This window comes from Prionailurus viverrinus, chromosome D2, assembly GCF_022837055.1.
Source record: "Prionailurus viverrinus isolate Anna chromosome D2, UM_Priviv_1.0, whole genome shotgun sequence".
Lineage (NCBI taxonomy): Eukaryota > Metazoa > Chordata > Mammalia > Carnivora > Felidae > Prionailurus > Prionailurus viverrinus.
This window is the reverse complement of record NC_062571.1, coordinates 59,653,422-59,674,059: the sequence shown is the minus strand read 5'-3', so window position 1 is coordinate 59,674,059 and position 20,638 is coordinate 59,653,422. Positions and strand designations below refer to the sequence as shown.

The following is a 20,638-nucleotide window of genomic DNA, read 5'->3' as shown; positions in this document are numbered from 1 at the left end:
AACAAAAATGATGAAAATTCCCAACTAAAGCATAGATCGAGTTATTTTTCTAATAACTGCTTATTGAACAACTATTAGGCTCTTAGAACAGAAAGGTGGCCAAACTATGATTCATGCCCCTAATTAGCTCCTAATCATAAATGTCATAATTGCAGTATGATAAGGTGCCATGGGATCCCACAGAAGAAAGCAACTTTTGGGGGGAGCAGGGGAAGTTTAGGGAATGTTTCAGAATGAGTATGATGTTTGATCTGAATCTTGAAGATTAAAAGTTATTTAGGCAAGGGGGGGCGCCTGGGTGGCTCAGCCAGTTAAGCATCTGACTTCAGCTCAGGTCATCATCTCACAGTTTGTGAGTTCCAGCCCTGTGTTGGGCTCTGTGCTGACAGAGCCCACTTTGGATTCTGTGTCTCCCTCTCTCTGTTCCTCCCCCATTCACACTCTGTCTCTCTCTCTCTCAAAAATAAATAAAGATTAAAAAAGAATTTTTTAAGTTATTTAGGCAAAGGAAGGGGTCAGTGAAAACTCTTTTTTTTTAAGTTTTTTTTTCTTCATTTTGAGAGAGAGAGCGAGAGCGAGCATACAAGCAGGAGAGAGACAGAGACAGAGGGAGAGAGAGAATCCCAAGAAGGCTCTGTGCTGTCAGGACAGAGCTTGACCTGGGGGTCGATGTCACAAATGGTGAGATTGTGACCTGACATGAAATCAAGAGTCAGACGCTTAACCTACTGAGCCACCCCAGGTGCCCTGGTGAAGGCTATTTCAAGCAGTGGGAACAGCATGTATGAAAGCATTGGAGGGAGAGTAAGCAAAGCTTATTACTAATTACTAATTTGATTTCAAATTGCTAATATTTTACTAATTGCTAATATTTTACTAATTGAGGAATTACTAATATTTTAATGAAACTGCAAAATAGTTGTTTGTGGCAGAGGAGTGAGGTTAGGTGAAGTTTGAGTAACAGGTAGGTGATAAATCAGGAAGGGCATGGAATTCTGTGCTAAAGATCTTAGACCTGACCCTGAAATTGATAGCAGTCAGGAGCTATTGAATGGTCTTATGCAGGGCAATGACTAGCCATGAGTTTAGAAAGGAGGCATCTAGAAGGCAATAGCAAGAAATGATGAGGAAATGAAATGATCTAAAGCTGGAGAGTGAGGTTAGCTTTAAAATATTTAATAGGTAGAATTGGCAGAAATTAGTGATGGTTTAGAGGAGTCCGTGAAGTTGGGGAACTAACTCCCAGGTTCCTGGCCACTGTGCCCAGATGGTTTGGGTGCTGTTAACTTATACCAGCAGCCTACTGGAAGGGCTGGGGAACAAAATCCAGCAAGATTGAAAATAGAGGTATTAGGCAGAAGCTCTGATGATTCATCCTGTCCCACCTTCAATTCTCACCCTAATTTTCTTTCTTCCTTCCCCCTTCTTTCCCCTCTGTCCTCTTCCTTCTCCTACTCTGTCTCTCTTTCTCTGTCTCTCCCCCTCTTCCACTTTCCTTTCTATTTTGAAATAATTGTAGATTCACAGGAAGTTGCAAAGAAATGTACTGGGAAGTTTCATGTAGCACATCCCCACCCCACGTCATGCTAGTCACACATGACTATAGCACAATATCAAAACTAAGAAACTTATATTAATACAATCCATAGATTCAGATTTCACCGATTTTATATGTACTCGTGTGTGTGTGTGTGTGTGTGTGTGTGTGTGTGTGTGTGTGTAACTATGTAAGAATTTGTCTTTTCATTTTTTAAACAGGGTCCTTCACAGAGCAAAAATTTTTAATTTTATAAGGTCCAGTTTATAGTTTTCCTTCTATGGATCATGACCTTTGTGTCAAGTCTGAGAACTCTTTGCCAGTCCACGGTCCTCTAAAGTTTTCCTGTGTTCTTTCTAAAAGTTTTAGTTTTATGTTTTACATTTAAGTCCATGTTCCATTTGGAATTAATTTTTGCATGTGGCATGAAGTATAGTCAAGCTTCTTTTTTTTTTTTTTTTTTTTTTTTTTTTTTTGCCAATGGATATCCATAATCATTTATTGAGAAGGCTGTCTCTACTCCATTGAATTGACTTTGCTCCTTTGCCAAAAATTAACTGGCGAGTGCCTGGGTGGGCTCAGTTGGTTAAGCGTCCAACTCTTGGTTTCAGTTCAGGTCATGATCTCATGGTTTCGTGAGTTTGAGCCCCACATCGGGCTCCATGCTGGCAGTGTGAAGCCTACTTGGGATTTTCTCTCTCTCCCTCTCTCTGTCCCTCCCTTGCTTACGCTGGGAGACTTAAAATAAATAGACTTAAAAATAATTAACTGGGCATATTTATATGGATTTCCTTCTCAGATCTCAATTCTGTTCTATTGATCTGTGTGTCTTTCCCTCTGACAGTGCTCCTCTGTCTTGAATACTATCTCTGTATAAGTCTTGGCATGAGGAAGAGTAATTCCTCCCACTTTGTTTCTCTTTTTCAAAATTACTTTGGGTATTCTAGGACCTTACCCTTTCCACCTAAGTTTTAGAATAAGCTTGTCTATGTCTACAAAGAAACTTGCTGAAATGTTGACAGGAATTCTAGATTAAGGTAGGGAGAATTGGTATCTTTACTGTGTTGAATCTTCTCACCTGTGAACGTGGTATATCTCTCTAATGCTATCTCCATCAGCATTTTATCATTTTCATCATACAGATCCTGACATGTTTTGTTCATTTAAAACCTAAGTATTTCATTTCTCTTGAGCAATTTGAAATCAAATGATAATTGTATTTTTAATTTTGATTGCCCTTTGTTCATTGTGGGTATAGAGAAATATAGTTGATATTTTTGTGTTAATCTTGTATCTTGTGACGTTTCAATGTTCAGAAGTGAGTTTCCCGAGCTCATTTCTTAGTTCTAGGAGTTTTTTGTGTATCCCTTGAGATTTTCTACGTAGACAGTCATGTTGTCTGCAGATAGAGATAGATTTTTTTCTATTCTGTATGCTTTAATTTCTTTCTCTCGCCTTATTGTAGTACTAAACTTAGAAAAGCAAGAGTGAACATCCTTGATTTTTTCCAACCTTAAAGGGAAAATATTCAGTCTTTCACCATTAAGTATGATGTTAGCTGTAGGTTTTTTTGTAGATGCTCTTTATGAGTCTGTGCAAGTTTCCTTCTATTCCTAGTGTCCTGAGTCATGAATGATTGTTGAATTTTGTCAGATATTTTCCTGTTATCATTTTAAACAATTTTCCTTTGTTAGCCTGTTGTTATGGTGGATTGTGGTGGATTTAAATATACTGAACCAGCCTTATATCATCTGGAATAAATTCCATTTGGTTGTGGTATGTTACTGTTTTTATATTCATTGTTTGGGGTGCCTGGATGGCTCAGTTGGTTGAGCATCCAACTATTAATTTCTGCTCGGGTCATAGTCCCAGGGTTGTGGGATTGAGCCTTGCATTGGGCTCTGTGCTGAGTGTGGAGCCTACTTGGGATATTCTCTCTCTCTCTCTCTCTCTCTCTCTCTCTCTCTCTCTCTTTCTCTCTTCCTCTTCCTCTTCCTCTTCCTCTTCCTCTTCCTCTCCCTCCCTCCCTCCCTCTGCCCTTCTCCCCTGCTTGCACGCTGTTACTTTCTTTAAAATAAAATAAAATAAAATAAAATAGTTCATTGTTAGATTCGATTTGTACAAATTTTGCTGAAGATTTTTGTGCCTAAGTTCATTAGAAATATTGGTCTATGGTTTTATTTTGTGCTGTCTTTGTCTGGCATTGGTTTCAGGGTAATACCTCATAAAATGAGTTAGGAAATGTTCCTTCTTCTATTTTCTGGAAGAGACTGTATAAACTTTGTGTTAATTCTTTGAATGTTTGGTAAAATTCTCCAGTAAAATTATCTAGGCCTAAGGATTTATTTGGGGGGAGGGCTTTTCAATGACAAATTAAATTCCTTTAATTGTTTTAGGACTATTCAAGTAATATATTTAATTTTGGCTGAGTGTGGTTCTTGAGGAATTGGTTCATTTCTTCTAAGTTGTCAAATTTATTAACATAAAGTTACTTGTAACTTTGTTATTTGTATTCCTCTATTATCTTTTTAGCAGCTGTAGGGACTGTTGTATTATTCCCTGTGTCATCCCTGAGCTTGATGAAATTGTCTTATTTCTTCATCTTTGTCACTTTTTTTTTAATGTTTTTATTTAGTTTTGAGACAGAGAGAGACAGAACATGAGCAGGGGAGGGGCAGAGAGAGAGGGAGACACAGGATCTGAAGCAGGCTCCAAGCTCTGAGCTGTCAGCACAGAGCCCGATGTGGGGCTAAAACTCACGGACTGTGAGATCATGACCTGAGCCGAAGTCAGACACTTAACCCACTGAGCCACCAGGCGCCTCCCCCATCTTTGTCACTTTTTATATAGACTTACCAGTTCTGTTGATTTTCATTTTAAAAGCCAGCTTTTTGTTTCACATTCTCTATTGTTTTTCTATTTTCAATTATTTACCTTTTTTTTCCTTTCCAAGTGATGACCCTTTTTCTCTTCACAGGTTCCAACTCCATCTCTAAGGCCAAGGATTTTCACACCTCTAGTGACACCCTTGACACCTTCCCATTCTAGCCCTTATCAAAGCTCCAGAATGCATAATATAAGTGACTACGGGTCACCTGGGCCCCAGGCAGCCCAGCCTTTGCCCTTGGGCCCTGGGGTAAGGCCTGGTGAGTAAGTGAGTGAGTGAGTGAGTGAGTGAGTGAGTGAGTGAGTAAAGGTTTGTCTGGGGAGAGCACAAAAGAAGACAGTTGGCATGGCCAGCATGGATTTTGGGGGCATAATGCCTAATATGTAGTGAGAGGAGCTTGGAATTTGAAGTCTGAATCCCCAGTACTATTGCTTACTGGCTTTGTATCTATGGGCAACAGACTTAGCCACTCTATTTCTTCTGAAAAATGATAGTAGATGTTATGTTGGTCATTTTAACCCTACAGAATTATGTTTAGGATCAATTGAGGAATAGTTAAAAGTACTTTGTAAATGACAGTTCTCCATACACACATACTAATGTTTTATTATTATCATTATTAGGTTTGTTTGTTCATTTTATTGCTGCCTTATTCTTCCCTGATATGATCTGAATCTCTCCCAAATTGAAGTTTGGTGGCAAATGACTTGTTTCTGTTCCTTTTCAGCTTTATTTGAGCCACCACTGTTAAGAGAGCAAAAGGCACAAGTTCCTAACCCCACGGGGTTCCCTGGAACATGGCCTCCTCCTGGTCCACCTCCACCCATGGCACCCCCAGACACCATACAGCCTGGCTCTGCCTCCCTGGCTGAGACTGCTCAACAGCTCCCTCTGCTTCCTGTGAGACTCCCAGGTCTCAGCCCTATGAGCTTCCAGTCCCCAGCCCCTCCTGTCAGCTTCCCTGTGACACACCCTCCAGGAGGGCCTGGTGCTCCATGCTCTAATGCCCTCCCAACCACTGGCCTCTCGACTGTTCCCCCAGGTCAGTCTTCCTTCCACGGCTTCCCTTTTCTGGATCATTGCCTCCTTCTCCTCCCCTCGCCACTACCACCTTATTAGGAGTCTTTCCTCAGGCCAGTAAACTGGGGGCCATTGGGTTGGAGAATGTCAGCTGAGAGTACGGCTGGTCTGCAGAGGGATGTGTGGTAGTCTCCAACTGAAATAATTTTGCTGGCCTTTAGGCTAAAAATTAACAACGTTCCTGACCATGCCCCTAAATACCTCTATCTTTGTGCTATGCAGGACCTCAAGATTCCTTGAAAAATGCCCCAGTGCCCAGGACAAACCTTCAGAGGAAAAAGGTCAATGCATCTCTTGCCACTTATCCCTCATACATTCACCAATGACCTACATTCTTGTTGAATTCAGCCCAGTCCCCTTCTTCGTCACACACTCTGTCCTGTCTCTTTCCCCACTCATTATTCTCCCCTCACCTGTCTCCTCTTTCCTTCTTGCGTACAGATACCAGTCTCCCTATTTCCTGGTTCCCTACTCACTATTCTGTTCCCTTGCTCACTCACAAGTCCAGTCAGTCTCTCAAACCAGGGCCTAGGAAGTCTCTCAGCTTAGACTCATATGCCTTTCTTTCTCTGTCTCTAGTTGCCAGAGACATTTATGCCCCCGGCACCGATTACCACTCCAGTTATGAGCCTCACCTCTGAGCCACGAGGGGTCCTTTCCTCCCAGCCTTCTGTCCCTGGTGTGGGCCATGCTCCTCCCCCAGGAGCACCAGGAGAACTCAGCCTGCAGGTGACAGGAGCAGCATGTTCCCCTCTGCTTTCCAACTCTTCTTGGGTATAGAAAAGCAGGGAACATGGAAGATGGGCCTCTTTCCTCAAGAGGGAGGCAGATTCTGCGGTGGGGAACTGGCGCAGGCAGGTACCAAATGTCCTTACCGCAGAGAAGAGGGGGTGTCCTTCTCCCCGACTCTGTTCTGCTCCAGCGGGAGAAGTGTGACACTGAGTCACTGAGGACTAGTCTGTAGGGCAGCTGTGAAAAGGAAATCTTGCCCATCTATCCTGTCTCCCTGCTCCTTCCTCAGCAGCTTCAGCAGCGGCCACCTGAGAAGGTGGAAAGGAAGGAGCTGCCCCCAGAGCATCGGTCCTTGAAGATTAGCTTTGACAAGCTTCTACGACGCTGCTCCCTGTCTGCCACTGATTTAGTAAGTCTGATGAGCCTTCCCCACGATGTTCTCCTCACACCACTAGCTAGTCCCAGGATTTCTGAGCTGTTCATCAGTTCCTTGTGTGACTTTTTTCTCATGGTCCCTGGGCCCCTGTGTCTTGTACTTATTTGATATCCATGCGGGGACATGGGGCTCGTCTGGTCTGAGTCCAGCTTCTCGGTAGCAGGGCCCAGAGGCATTGAGGCTTAATTCTTGGAAGGGCAGCCCGGGGCACTGGAGGGTAGGTGAAAGCTAGGAGTAGGAGACCTGCCATTCATTCACCAACCGTGTCCGCTTGAGCAAATCACTTACCGTCTTTGGGCCTTCATTTCCTCTCCTGTGAAATGAAAGCAGTAGCATTAAGCCATTCCAGCTCTAATATACTGTGATTCTTTATAGTCCTGTGTAGTGTTAGTCTTAGGGGCTGGAGTCAGAATCCATTTCCCTCCCTGCAGAAGACAAAACGGAAGCTGGATGAGGCAGCCCAACGTCTAGAATGTCTATATGAGAAGCTCTGCCAGGGGACAGTAAGTACGCTTCGTGGTGCACCTTTGCCCCCTGCCCTCCATCACCCATGGCCAAAGGGAGCCCAGTGTCCTCTCCCATAGGTCTCACCGACCTGGGTTCCCCCACACAATACATACATCTTGCCCGGACTGGGCTCCAGAACTTAATCCTCTCTTACCCTTCCGTCCTGCCAGGGTAGGGGCTGGGTTGGGCTCCCTGACCTAAGGGTCGATCCCTCCACAGCTCTCGCCTCATGTCCTGGCTGGGCTCCATGAGGTTGCCCGATGTGTGGACGCAGGAAGCTTTGAGCAGGGCCTTGCAGTGCATGCCCAGGTGGTGGGCTGCAGCAGCTTCAGCGAGGTCTCCAGCTTCATGCCTGTCCTGAAGGCCGTCCTCACCATTGCTCATAAGCTGCACACGTAAACCAGGCAGCCTCTCTTGCCAGGAGGCTACTTCTGCTGTTACTTACCTCCTCCCTGTGGAAAAGGGGGAATTTCGGAAGAGATTCTGTTTGTTTTTCCCTACCCTCTTCCCTTGCTGCCAGGTATATGATGCTGTGGGCTTGCCTCTAAAGTTAGCAGGGTGCTTTATGCCTGGCCTTGTAGAATCCACCCAAGGCTCTCGCAGCGTCAGAGGCAGAGCATATAGCTGGTTCTTCACCTTCCCTGACTCTGTACTCTGACAAGACCTGGGGCAGGGCCTCTTTAAGAACCCCAGAGATATTCTGTTTAAGTGGCTTCTGAGGGGGTGAACAGGATTATTACCTCCAAGTCTACCTCTGCTGTACCCATCTTGTGGGGCTTTTCTTTCTCCCCTTCTGTGAGTTAAGAGCCTGGCCTTACCTTCTCCTTGCCTCTGAGTTCCTACTTCCGGGTCCATTTTCCTCTGAGCCCCAGAGGCTGGGGTAGAGTTGACTATTGTTCATCTTCTGAACAAATCATGAATGTGAGGCATGGGTGCTGAGCAGAACCCAGAGAAGGAACTTATTAGGTGCTTTTTACAAGGACCTTCTCTTCTGCCAGCATCATAAGGGTGGGCTAGGTCAGGTGGAAAGGAGAAGGGGTGCACTGTCTTTTGCTGGGAGCTGTCTTAGGCTATGAAATAGGAGCAGAGAGACCTCTGCCTGCAGGGAATGGTCCTGACTTGACCTGTCTGAGCCCTGGCCCAAGGTCCTTCCATTGTGTGATTATGAGCCCACTTCTTGAATAGGAGCCACATTAACAAGACTTTTCTGGCACTGTTCCTCAAGGGCTGGAGGCCCTTCTCCTCAGCCCCCACACGTCTCAGGGCTGCCTCCTCTGGCTGCACTCTTCATGGTTGGACTTTGCATTTGAAGCACTGTTGTACTCAATGGGCAATAAAGCCGCTTCGATTTGGTTTCCTCAGTCATCTCCCAATGATTGTCTCCTCTGGGTCCTGTTTTGCCCTTACCCCTCTTCCTAGCCTCTTTGTTCTTGCTTCCCGCACCCCAGAAAGACAGGAGAAGGGCTTGGGGACAGATGGGGAGTCAAGAGAGTTGAAGAAAGGAAGGTGGCACTGAATTAGGCTGCAAGGCTTTCTCCTCGCAGCATTTGTGGCCGTGTGTGTGTGTGTGTGTGTGTGTGTGTGTGTGTGTATCTCCATCCGTGCCTGACATGCAGCTCTCGGGGTTTTCCCCACACCACTTCAGGGCTGAGCTCAGCTGCACAAAGGGGCTGGGTGTGAAGCCAGGGGTACTATCTCTAATCCTGTTGTAGATCCCATCATGTCTGTGGGCTAGATGTGTATGTTTGGGAGGAAGGGATTGTTAGGCAGTATTTGTTTGTAAAGCCACTTGCTCTTCAGATAATACTTGCACTAACTTCTATTGATGAAGCAGTGTGAGCCCCAGCAAAGTCCTTTCCCAAAGTGTCTTTGAAGCCAAGAGCCCATTGAAGGGAAGAAAGGCCGGGAGAGGGGATTAGTTTGTTCAGCAGCTGTGAATTTCAGTGGGAGGTTGATGAACTCTGAAGTCTTTGTTTAAATTAAAGGGGGGGAGAAAAAAGCCGCTGCTGGAGCGAGGGCCCCAGTTGGGGCCCTGAACTAACACAAGGAGAAGTCTGAGCTGCAGGGAGCTGTGTACTGACTGCGAAGACTTTTCCCAAACACTTTCAGGAAAGGTGTTGTGAGAAGAGAAGGGGCGGAGTGGGGGATTAGCATGTGAAATGAAGTTTTCATTGACTCCAGTGGGGGTAGAAGGCTATTTTAATGGCATTTTGTTCTCTTATTTTCTCTTCTTGAGCTCTTTAGAGATATTGTTTTGCTAAGGCAGGCTTTCTTCCCCCTTCTTTCCAGTCTGCGGATTGCCTCTATGGGAGCCAACATAAATATTTCTCCTCCAGGAATGCGGGTTAATTAAAAGGAAATGAATGAGTGGAAGCATCCAATCCAGACCCACAATAGGCGGGTGCCCTGGCCTGCCCTCCCCTCCCACCACCGCCAGCACCACCAGCACTGAGCACGACCCTAACCTGCTGCTAAGGCCAGTTGAGGCTGGGATTCTTTTCAAGAAAAGAAACCCCTGCCTGAGTGTAGGCTCAGAGGCCAGGGACAGGAAGGAGACAGTGTTTTGCACCACTCTCCCCACCCCCCCACCCCCTGCACAAACCCATATCCTTGTCACTTCTCAGGATCCCGCTCTGCTTCTCTCCTCTGATGGAGACAGATGGGCCTTAAAGAGTACACAAGAGAAGGGAAGAGACCAGGGTTCCAGTGTGCACCCCATGGCAACTTACTAGTTGGTGGAACAAGCCAGACATCTTTTTCAGCATCAGTTTTAATCTGTAAAACAAAAGCTTTGACTAGCTGACCTCCAAGGTGTCTTCCCAAGCAGCTGTTCTGGAGTTGTCCATGTTTGCAAAGGGGAACACAGCCCTGGTGGTTGAGTATAAGAGAGAACCTAAACTCCATGAATGCAGGGAGGTCACTGTGTTGTTTGCCACTGGACTTGCACTCCAGCGTTTGTTGAATGACCAAATGAATGAATGGATAATGCAAAAAAGGAAAAAAAAGCAATGCAGATCTAAGGTAGCTCAGTAATGTTTTCTTTATAGAACTCAGATGAAGCTGGTATCAATTATAGCCATTTGGGAATACAAAACAACCCCCTATGAAAGAACTTTCTGGCAGCATGACAGGTTTCAAGTACTGACCTGGAATTATCAAATACGAAGCACAATAGTCCTACTTTTGTGCTGAGAGACCTCCTGGAGAATGCAGCTTTCCTGTACGATATTGTACTTTTGTATCTTCTAGCTGCCTTGCCAGATTTTCTTACCGCACACTGTCAAGTAATTCTGCCAAGTGGGACAGCCAGGTTAGTATATGTTGCTGCTTGATTAGGAAAGATCAAGTTGAGAGATTCAACAGGCTCAGATCAAAGCTGAGGGACTGAGCAAAAGGCCTTTTGCCGATTGTACTGGAAATGAATGAAGCAATAGGAGACCCTGAAGGGCAGTGTGTCCCTGTGAGGAAGGACAGGCAACCTCTCTCCTCAGTAAGTGTTCATCGACCAGAAGATATGTAGGGAAGAGACTAGGGGTTTGGGTCTGACCTGGCCACTGCCCCAGTCTGGAATATAAGAGGAGTCTTTCCACTGTCCTGGGTTGGCCCCGAAAGCCTCAGCCCCTGTTACCTATTGAGAGCCACATTTCTGTGTTGTCTCCTACTCTGGGAGGTAGGATGAGGTGGTCTGGCATCTGACCAGTTCTCCTAAACAGCTGCCCCATACCCAGACCCAGGGCCAGCCTCAGAGAAGGGAGATGGCTGGGAAGCTCCTTGGGCTGCAGTCTGTCAGGGATTTGGCTCTTCTCTTTCCAGAGCCCTCTTTCAGAAGCAAGTCCCTGCTGGACTGCTTCTGTCTCAAGCACCATAAGCAGTGAGCTCTTAGCTACTGAGTGAATGTATTGGTGGAAGATTTATGTGGATTATTCACTAATTGTTGGCAGATTAGCCTCATACAGACCAGTGTAACTACTTAGGCCATCAGGGAAGTGAGGCTTAAGGGAGGATAGTGTTCTGGCAAGGTGGAAGGGAAGAGAGGGCCTAGACATTCTATCTTCCACTCACCCTTACCTGTGTCCCCAGGAATAAGTTCAATACCTAGAAAAGAAGGCACATATCACAGTGACTGTAATAAATTAAAGTTCGAGGTGCTGAACTTCCTATTGGAAAGTTTCCCTGCAGGAAGTTTACCTATCGAAGGAAAGTATCCAATGCCCTGAATCCTGCCTGTTTGAGATCCAGGTTTGTGAAAAGAAAGGGTCCCAGCTTCTCCTGCTTTATGATCTGCTTTTAGAGGTGCAAGCTGGGATCTGAATGGGAAATTGACATTCCTTAGCTCAGTCTTGGCTCAAAGGAACAAGGATCATTTGGGGAAGGAGAAGAGGTAACGGCGGCGGCTAGGAGGAAACAGTAGGGAGAAGCTGATGTTAAAAGATAGCAAGTGACTCGTAATCTGCCCTTACATAGTTCCTAGACATGGGGGGTCTGCCTGGAGCACCTGGGGTGATTGTCTATGAAGGTCTGACTGGCAAAGTCCACTGGAGACGTGTATCACAAGGATGAGAAACACCCTGGTTTCCAGCAAGTCGGCACTCTGGGGTTCCCACTGCTTCCATCTTCAGGCCCTGCCTCTAGGAAACGACCCCCAAAGACATGCTTTCTCCTGCATCAGTTTTGTCACAATTTTTCTTAAGGGAAAGGGAAAAGGAGAGAGGAAGCATTAGAGATCACTGGGGTGCCTGTCAACAGTTAGCAAGGAATCAAAAGCATGGAAGGAGCTCTGCAGGGAAAAAAAAAAAAAAAAAAAAAAAGATGTGGCTATGGTAGAGACCCGGCAGTAGGAAAATGGGGAAATGGCGGGAGGGCAAGAAAATGGGCAAAAGAGAGAAGCAGGGCTTTAGCCTGACCCTGTATATCAGAGAAGTGTTCTTCCGGTTCCCTACGGCTGTATAGGCTAGGACGGGCGTTAGGGCAGCTAGGAAGGGGAGGAGGAACGCTTATTCTCATCCTAGTCCAAGGGGAATCAGAAGCTCAGAATCTCAGAACTGGGAGCCCTCAGACCTAAGTGTGGACCGTGAGGATGATGCAGGGTGATGATGGACTGGAGGAGAGCAAAGAGCTAGGAAAGGGGTGGAAAGTGGCAAGCTCTGGAGAGATTGTAGCGTCTCTCCCTCTTGGGATCCCTGGGCAGGGGAATGTGGGGGGGGGGGGACAGTTCCCTAGGTTCCTCTATTACTGGGGTCTCTAAAAGAAGCCAAGGACAAATGGGGAAAGGAGGGGAGAAAGGAGACCCTCAGGGCTTTCTCCCGGGTTTGTGCGCCGCGCCCCCCCGCGGCCGCTCGGCGCGGCTGCAGAAGTACTTGGTAACCCGCCGGCGGCACTGCTCGCAGCGGACGGCGCAGCACCAGTGGAACTTGCAGTTGCAGCTGGACACGGTCTCGGCACGGCGCTCCTCCACCGCCAGTCCGCAGTCCCCGCAGAGCCGGCGGCAGCTGCGGCGCTCCCAGCGGCCCAGGGCCCGCCCCCGCCGCAGGCACTCTCGGCCTTCGGTGCCCAGCAGTCCTAGCGTTTTGTTCTCCAGGCAGTAGTCCGGGGAGTCCTCCAGGTGCACCAGCTCCCGCGTGGAGATGGAGCGGAAGGTGTCGGCGATGGCGCCGCGGCCGGCCGCACTGTTGCCGGCACCCTGCAGCAGGTCCACCTTGAGAGCCGCGTGGTACTTCTCCTTCAGGTGCGCGCCCACCTCGCGGAACTCAGGCAGCTGCAGCCAGCAGGTCTGCGTGGTGCAGCTGCCGGACACGCCGTGGCACTTACACGTGCGTTTCATGGTGCCCTTCACCGCCTGGGGAGAGAGCTAGAAGTGAGCTGATCGGGGATGAGGCTGGGGGAAGTCTGCCGGGGGCGGTGGGGGGGGGGGGTGAGGGAGGGTTGCTAGGCGTCCAGCTGATTAATCCACGTGGCTGGCCGGCTTGGTGCCTCGTTTTTCCAATCTGTTAAATGAACTGAAGAGCTGTCCGCACCTAGGGCTCATGGTGGATGGAGCCAGTTGCCTAACCCCCAGGGCTGCAGGACTCACCTTGCGGCCGGCCTCATTGTTGTGCAGGTTCATGGCGGCCCGGGCATCCTGTCCTGTCTCTAGGGCATCGACGAACTGCTTGGATATTGCCTCTCCGAAGCCCACGTTGTCACTGCAGCCTCCCCACAGCCAGCCTTGGCCCCCTGGAAAAGTGCAAGGGGAGGAAAGGTCGTTGAGCAGGCGGGCTTGGAGCCTCCTAGCTGCTGTTTCTAACTGGATTTGGGGTTGGGCGGGTGCCCTGTCTCCAGATTCGTTTCAGCCCAGATTTGTTTAGGCCACTTTTGGGCTTCCACTTCCAGCCTCATCCAGTCCCTTGCTCTGCACTCCATGACGTAAATAGTTGCCGAGTGGATTCTCTGCAGGATGCTGGGGTCTCCCTCTACACACAGTGCTTCTGGCCTTCGGGCAGAGTGTTCACGTGCCTGGCCAGCCACTGACATCCACAAAATGGCCCAGGAAAAAGGCGAGCAAAAGTGCCAGCATGGAGCCGGGGAGGCGGCACAATGAAAATAATATGGAACAACAAAGTTGGAAGTTGAGCTGGAGGGCAGAGAGGATGGGAGAGGACAGTAGCGGTAAAGAGTGGGGAGGAAACAGGGACAGACAACAGAGAATGACACCCCCCCCCCCTATTTTCAGGGAGTAGAAGGATTGAATCCTCAGGGAGTGTTGTTACTTTATTGTGTTTAAGGAAACCATTCAGTTGGAGGAGGGCCCCAAGCTACATTTAGCCTGGTTTGTCACTCTAGGGTTTGGGCTTAAACCAGTTGGCCCTGATTTTCCTCAGATTTAGAAGAATACAACGCTTCTTCACCCCCGCCAAACTACCCACCAGACTTTTCATTCACAGTGAACTTTATGGTCTGCCCTACCCACCGCAGTATCACTACTCACCCAGCTGCCCATTGCGGGAGTCATCACAGCCACAGTTGTCAAAATCCCCGAGGCTGCAGTTTCTAGTCAGAGTGTACATGACCCCAGCAGAGCTGATGGCATGTACAAACGCTGTCTCCCGATTAGCTGGGCAGGAACCAAAAATGGGTGAGTTAGAGGGAGGGGTTGTAACTCAAGGTATCAGTCATGCTGTCTTCCTTTATTATTATAATAAATATAGGATAAATAAATGTATCCTTCCTTCCATCATTATGCCCTCCTTCCCCAGCTCCATCCTATTTCCCCACCTTTATAATGTACCTTACTTCCATGGTCTTCTCCAGCCTTGGTCTCAGCACTATGCTTCTTCCCTCCCATCTTTTCAGGTCACACATTATGACTAGGTGGCTAGATTACTGTTTACATACATGGTTGTAAAGGATTTAGGTGGTGAAGAGCCAGAGGAAGAAAAGGGGAAGGAGATGAATCTGAAAGCCAGGTTGTAAAGCGCACAGGCCTATTTCTACCTGGAATACTGAAGTCTAACAGGCGCATGCTAGCTAGTCGTGAACTTCTGATTGGCAGCTATTTCATTTACTGACATGGCCACTCTTTAGCTTCTCCATTGGAGGTCAAGTCCAAGTCAGTCCTTGCTTGGCCTGTACCTCTCTGCTGAGCTGCTGAAGGAAGGGGCTAAGAGGCATGAAGAATTATGACACCTACCTACCTCCTGACATTATTTATATTCAGCCAACTGGGAGGCCAACGATGCTATTGGATTGGGGGTGAGGCAGGGTCCATTCATTGAGCAGTGAGGGTGTTGGGAAGAAAGAAAATAAAGCTTTATAAGATGGAGAAGGGACAGAGAAGATCCCAGAGAGAGGACAGAGGCCAGGTTGAGGAACGAGGAAGTAGAAGTAGCAAGGGGTCATCCCTGAAGAGTGGGGCTCTAACCTGTGGCCAGGGGGTCCAGGGAGCTGTGGCCGAGGCTTTCCTTACCACTGCGAAGGCCACTATGGCTGGACAGCTGCAGGGCTCTCTCAGGACAGTTCCACCGGTCCCAGGCAAACTGATACTTGCATTCTTCAATACCACTCTGGGCACCAGCTGCCACACTGCTGGAATATATCAGGTAAGCCTGCGTAGAAACACAAGGGTCAAAATTCAGCCTCTCAGCTGAACTCGGGAGACATTTGCCCTGTAGTGGCCAAGCACCTCTTTTCCTGCCCACTCTCCCAGCCTTCTAAAATAATGACAGAGTAAGCACTTTAAATATGCTGTCCCATTTAACATCACAAATAACCTTGTGAAATAGGTACCATTTTTATAGATTAGGAACCTGAGGTTTAGAGAGGTGAAGTAAAGCAATTTGCTCAAGGTCCCACAGGTAGCAGAAGGTAAAAGTAGGAACGAAATTCAGTGTTACCAGACTCTAGACTTCACCAGCCTTTATTCACTATATTATCCTGCTTCTCCAAAATGAGCCCAAATTATATAATTCATGGGTTTTCAGCTATTCTCACTCCATTACTATCTTGGAAAAGAACATTTGGGGGCTGAAAATGGCCTTGGAGATCATGTAGTACAATGCCAGTAGTTTAAAGATGGCAAGCTGCATCCAACCACTGCACCGAGAGGGATGTGTGACTGCAACCTGAAACCATGAAAGGCTGTTGACTTTTCTGGCTCTGGAAATTCTGGCCATACATTCAGAATCAATACTCCTGAGTTCTTGCCTTGGCCCTGACACTAGTTTGCTGTGTTCTTTTGGGTGTATCCCTAATCCTCTCTATGCCACAGTTTTTCTGTCTGTAATATATACAGCTAATAAAAAATGTGGACATAATGAAAAGAAATGGACGTGTATAGTCTTCAGTCAAGAGGCTAAGATTTAGTGAATCCAAATAAATCGAAGGACTTTTTTTCTTACCTTTGGACCAGTCATCAGGAAATTGTTCACTGACCTGGAAGAGAGAAAAACCACAGAGCATAATGGAGATGCACCAACTCATTTCTGTTGCCAAGCATTGTAAGGATTACTTCAGCAAACAATTGATAGGAAGAAAGGGAAAATGGTTTTGCCAAGGAAAAATTATGCATAAGGAACCTATTAAAGATAATTCATCTAATAAAAAAGAATATGGGGTCGCCTGGGTGGCTCAGTCAGTGAAGCACCCAACTCCTGATTTCAGCTCAGGTCATGATCTCACAGTTCATGAGCTCAAGCCCCACATCGGGCTCTGTGCTGACAGTGCCCGGAGCCTGCTCGGGGTTCTCTCTCTCCACCTCTCTGTGCCCCTACCCCGCTTGCATGTGTGCGCTCTCTCTGTCTCTCTCAAAATAAATTAAAAAAGAATTTAAAAATATGTACAAAAGGAGCTGACATTATGCTTTCTTTTGGTTTTTAAAATTTCAAATATACCAAAAAAGTTGGAAGTAATATTTGACCATTATTTTGCCATGGAGTGAAAAGAGAGCATAACTCACTGCAGTGTAGCAGGCTCTGCTCTGAGTACTTTATATGCTGATCTTGTTAAATTCTTCCTTTCTCCACCATCATTATCCCTATTTTTAAATAGGGAATCTGAAACTCAAAAAAGGTAAATAAGTTGTTCAAGCTCACCCAGCTAATAAGTGATTGAAGCGGAATTGAATACAGGTTCATCTGACTCCACAGGACTCTGAGAAGGATAGTTCTCTAATCAAAAAGAGGTAAACAGGGGAATGTCTTTCTGGGGACTGAGTCATAATTAAATTCAAAAAATAAATAATTTGACTCTGGAATCATTTGTTCCTTTCAAAACCGAAAAACGGACTTGCCATTCAACTTAGCAGTTCCACTCTGGGCATTTATCTCAGAGAAATGAAGACTTATCTTTATTCAGGAACTTGTGCATGGATGCTTATAACGACTTATTTATGATACCCCAAAACTGGAAACAGCTCAAATATCCTTCGAAGGGTAAGTGGATAAAAATAACTGTGGTACACCCATGCCATGGAGTATTACTCAGTGGTAAAAAAAAAAAAAAAAAAAGGAATGGACTACTGATACATTCAATAACTTGGGTGAAATTCAAGGAAATTATACAGAGTGGTCAAAGCCAATCACAAAAGGATACACACTTCGTGATTTCATTTATGTAACAATCGTGAAATATGTGATCATAGTGCTGGAGAATAGATTAGTAGTTGCAAGGGGTTAAGGGATGAGTGTGGCTATGATGGGTTAACACCAGAGTCTTGCTTGGCTCACAAGGGCAATCTCTATGTTAGGCATAATTTGCAAAGAGTTTTGGACATTACCAGGCCAGTCAGAGGCTAGTTCCCATGCCAGAGGGCAGACAGTGTCAGGAAAGAAAACAAAGCAACAAAACAAAAATCAAGCAGCAGGTGAAAGAGAAAGCTTTGCCATGAGCCCGGATGAAGAGACACCCTGTGAGAGGATACTAAGTTGGAATCACAGGGAGTGATGGGCGGAGATAGTAGAGGAGTTTTCTTTCCTCAAGATCCTACAGTTTGTAAAGATTCATATGATACATGGTTGAGCCCAAATGATTAATCAATCAGATTTAACTGAACACCTGCCATGGGACAAGACTGTAGGCATTATGTGGACAGCGTTTCCATAAATTAACATGCTGTTAACTCCTGAGTTATTTGCAGACATATTTGAACCATTATGGCTGACTTACTTCCTCGTAACCAAACTATCCAGTATGAAGAAAAGATTTGGAATAGATGTTAACTAGATTTATTGTGATGATCATTTTACAATATGTACATATATTGAATCATTTTGTTGTATATACTTGAAATTAATATATGCTGACTATATCTCAATAAAAATACTGTGTCCTTGTGGTGAACACCAAAGGAACAGGATCTTGTTCTTTTTTTAAAATTAATTTAATTAAATTTAAATTTAATTTATTTTGAGAGAGAGAGTGAACTGGTGTGGGGGACGGGCAGAGAGATGGAGAGAAAGAGAACCCCAAGTGGGTTTCTTGCTGTCAGTGCAGAGCCAGATCCGGGGCTCGATCTCATGAACCACAAGATCATGATGTGAGCATGATGTGAGCAAGAGTAGGATGCTTAACCGAGTAAGCCACCCAGGTGCTCCGAGGATCTTGTTCTTAATTGATGAGACAATCGCAAGATTTCCTACTGGGGAGTAAAATATAACATGCATTACAGAAAGTATGGTGACCATGTAATGTTAGAAAGTGGAAAGAGAGCCAAAGAGGAAGGAATTTAAGTGTTTATATGGGTATTTATTACCTAGGGACAGTTATATGATTGGAGGAAAGATGCTAACAGTGGAAGATAATAGCGTTTGTTCACTGGGTGGAGCAGCTCTAAAGAACATGGTACAATCAGCATGCTCCTAGACAGAGGCACAAGCTTCCTATTCCCCATATGGACAGTGCTAAGATACTACCCAGATTGAGTGTCATTCAAAGGGTTTGTGCCTTACCCTCTCAGCAATCTCAGACCTTGAACTCTAGACTTGCATATCCAACTATATTCTTGACATCTCCACTTCAGTGTTTACTGGGCATCTCAACCTTAATACTAAAACTTAACTTCTGATCTTTGCTGCCACCATCCCAAACCTGCTCCTTCTGTAGTCTTCCCCACTTAAGTTCCTCCTTCTAGCTGTCAGAGAAAAATCTTGGAGTCATCTTTGACCCCTTTCTTTCTCTCACATCCCATATTCATTCTGTCATCAAATCCTGCTGACTCCAGCTCAAAATATATTCAGACTCTAATCAGTTCTCAACACCTTCACTGCTATCACCTGGTCCAAGCTATCATTGTCTCTCACCTGGGCTATTGTTAAAAGCCTACTGACTGGTTTCCCTGCTTCCACCCTTATTCTCCCACATTTTATTCTCAAAATGATCGGTCCACTTAAAGATTAATCCCTTTAGGGGCACCTCGGTGGCTCAGTTGGTTAAGCATCGGATTCTTGATTTTGGCTCAACTCATAATCTCATGGTCGTGAGATCAAGCCCCATATCAGGCTCCATGCTGGGTGTGGAGCCTGCTTGGGATTCTCTCTCTCCCTCTCCCTCGTCTCTGCCCCCCCCCCAATAAATAAGTAAATAAACAAATAAACTCCTTTAAAATATAAATCAAATTTTGCTACTCTCTGCTCAAAATCCTCTAATGATTTCCTGTTTCGCATACAGCAGAAGCCAAACTCTTGTCATAGTTTATAAGGTCCTATGCAATCTGGCCCCCATTAATGCCTAATCTCTTACTACTTTCCCCTTACTTGCTCTGCTCTAGCCACACTGATGTCTTTGTTGTTGCTCCAACACACCAAACACTCGCCAGCCTCTGGGCCATTGCACTTGCTGTTCTTTCTGCCTGGAATGCTTTTTACTCAGATAGCCACGGAGTTTGTTTCTTCACCTGCATTCAGGTTTTAAATCGAATGTGTCTATCAAAACAATAGTCAAACTATGGGACTGTCCGAGCCCAGATGTCCATTGGCTGATGAATGGATAAAGAAGATGTGGCATATATATACACAATGGAATATTAGCCATCAAAAAGAATGAAATCTTGCCCTTTGCAATGACGTGGATGGAGCTAGAGTGTATTATGCTAAGCAAAATAAGTCAGAGAAAAGACAAATACCATAGGATTTCACTCATATATGGAATTTAAGAAATAAATGAGATGAACATATGGTATGGGGGAGAAGAGAGAGAGACATAAACCATATGAGATACTTTTTTTTAAGTTTATTTATTTATTTATTTAGACAGAGGCAGAGACAGAGTGAGTGGGGAAGGGGCAGAGAGAGAGGAAGAAGAGAGAGAATCCCAAGCAGGCTCTGCACTGTCAGCACAGAGCCCAATGTGGGACTCGAACTCATGAAACCTGAGATCATGAGCTGAGCCGAAACTGAGAGTTGGACACTTAACTGACTGAGCCACCCAGGCACCCCCATATAAGACTCTTAATGATAAAGAACAAATAGGGTTGATGGAGAGAGGTGGGTGGGGGATGGGCTAAATAGGTGATGGGTATTACAGAGAGCACTTCTTATGATGAGCACTGGGTGTTGTACGTAAGTGATGAATCACTAAATTCTACTCCTGAAACCAATACACTATCTGTTAACTAACTAGAATTTAAATAAAATTTTGAAAAAAAAATCGAGTGTGTTATTCACCCTAAAGCTTTCCCTGATCATCCTATTTAAAATTGCAACTCCCCCGGGGTGCCTGGGTGGCTCAGTCGGTTGAGTGTCTGACTTCGGCTCAGGTCATGATCTCACAGTTTGGAGTTCAAGCCCCGTGTCAGGCTCTGTGCTGACAGCTCGGAGCCTGGAACCTGCTTCAGATTCTGTGTCTCCCTCTCTCTCTGCCCCTCCCCCACTCATGCTCTGTCTCTCTGTCTCTCTCTCTTTCTCTGTCAAAAATAAACATTAAAAAAAATTTCAAGTTGCAACTCCCCCACCCTCTTTCTCTGTTTCATAAATTGTATAATTCTATTTAT

The 20,638-nt window shown here is 45.9% G+C and overlaps 2 protein-coding genes across 5 annotated transcripts in view; one reads left to right on the top strand and one right to left on the bottom strand.

The window, feature by feature from the left end:
- SEC31B (SEC31 homolog B, COPII coat complex component) overlaps positions 1–12,370 on the top strand; it is a 40,886-nt gene extending 28,516 nt beyond the window's left edge. For 2 of the 4 annotated variants that reach the window (XM_047825383.1, XM_047825381.1), the window contains exons 20-26: positions 4,515–4,683; positions 5,152–5,466; positions 5,727–5,785; positions 6,084–6,233; positions 6,529–6,645; positions 7,104–7,175; positions 7,399–8,540. In XM_047825383.1, the coding sequence (XP_047681339.1) occupies positions 4,515–4,683; positions 5,152–5,466; positions 5,727–5,785; positions 6,084–6,233; positions 6,529–6,645; positions 7,104–7,175; positions 7,399–7,578 (1,062 nt within the window). In that variant the 3' untranslated portion in view covers positions 7,579–8,540. Of the gene's footprint in view, positions 1–4,514; positions 4,684–5,151; positions 5,467–5,726; positions 5,786–6,083; positions 6,234–6,525; positions 6,646–7,103; positions 7,176–7,398; positions 8,541–10,428 lie in introns of those variants that run through there. The other 2 variants (XM_047825384.1, XM_047825380.1) reach the window with 2 other exon arrangements.
- WNT8B (Wnt family member 8B) overlaps positions 12,340–20,638 on the bottom strand; it is a 53,119-nt gene continuing 44,820 nt past the window's right edge. The window contains exons 3-7 of the mRNA XM_047824681.1: positions 16,053–16,086; positions 15,122–15,260; positions 14,144–14,269; positions 13,250–13,392; positions 12,340–13,015 (exon numbers count right to left, since the gene is read on the bottom strand). Of these exons, the coding sequence (XP_047680637.1) occupies positions 12,470–13,015; positions 13,250–13,392; positions 14,144–14,269; positions 15,122–15,260; positions 16,053–16,086 (988 nt within the window). The 3' untranslated portion in view covers positions 12,340–12,469. The remainder of the gene's footprint in view (positions 13,016–13,249; positions 13,393–14,143; positions 14,270–15,121; positions 15,261–16,052; positions 16,087–20,638) is intronic.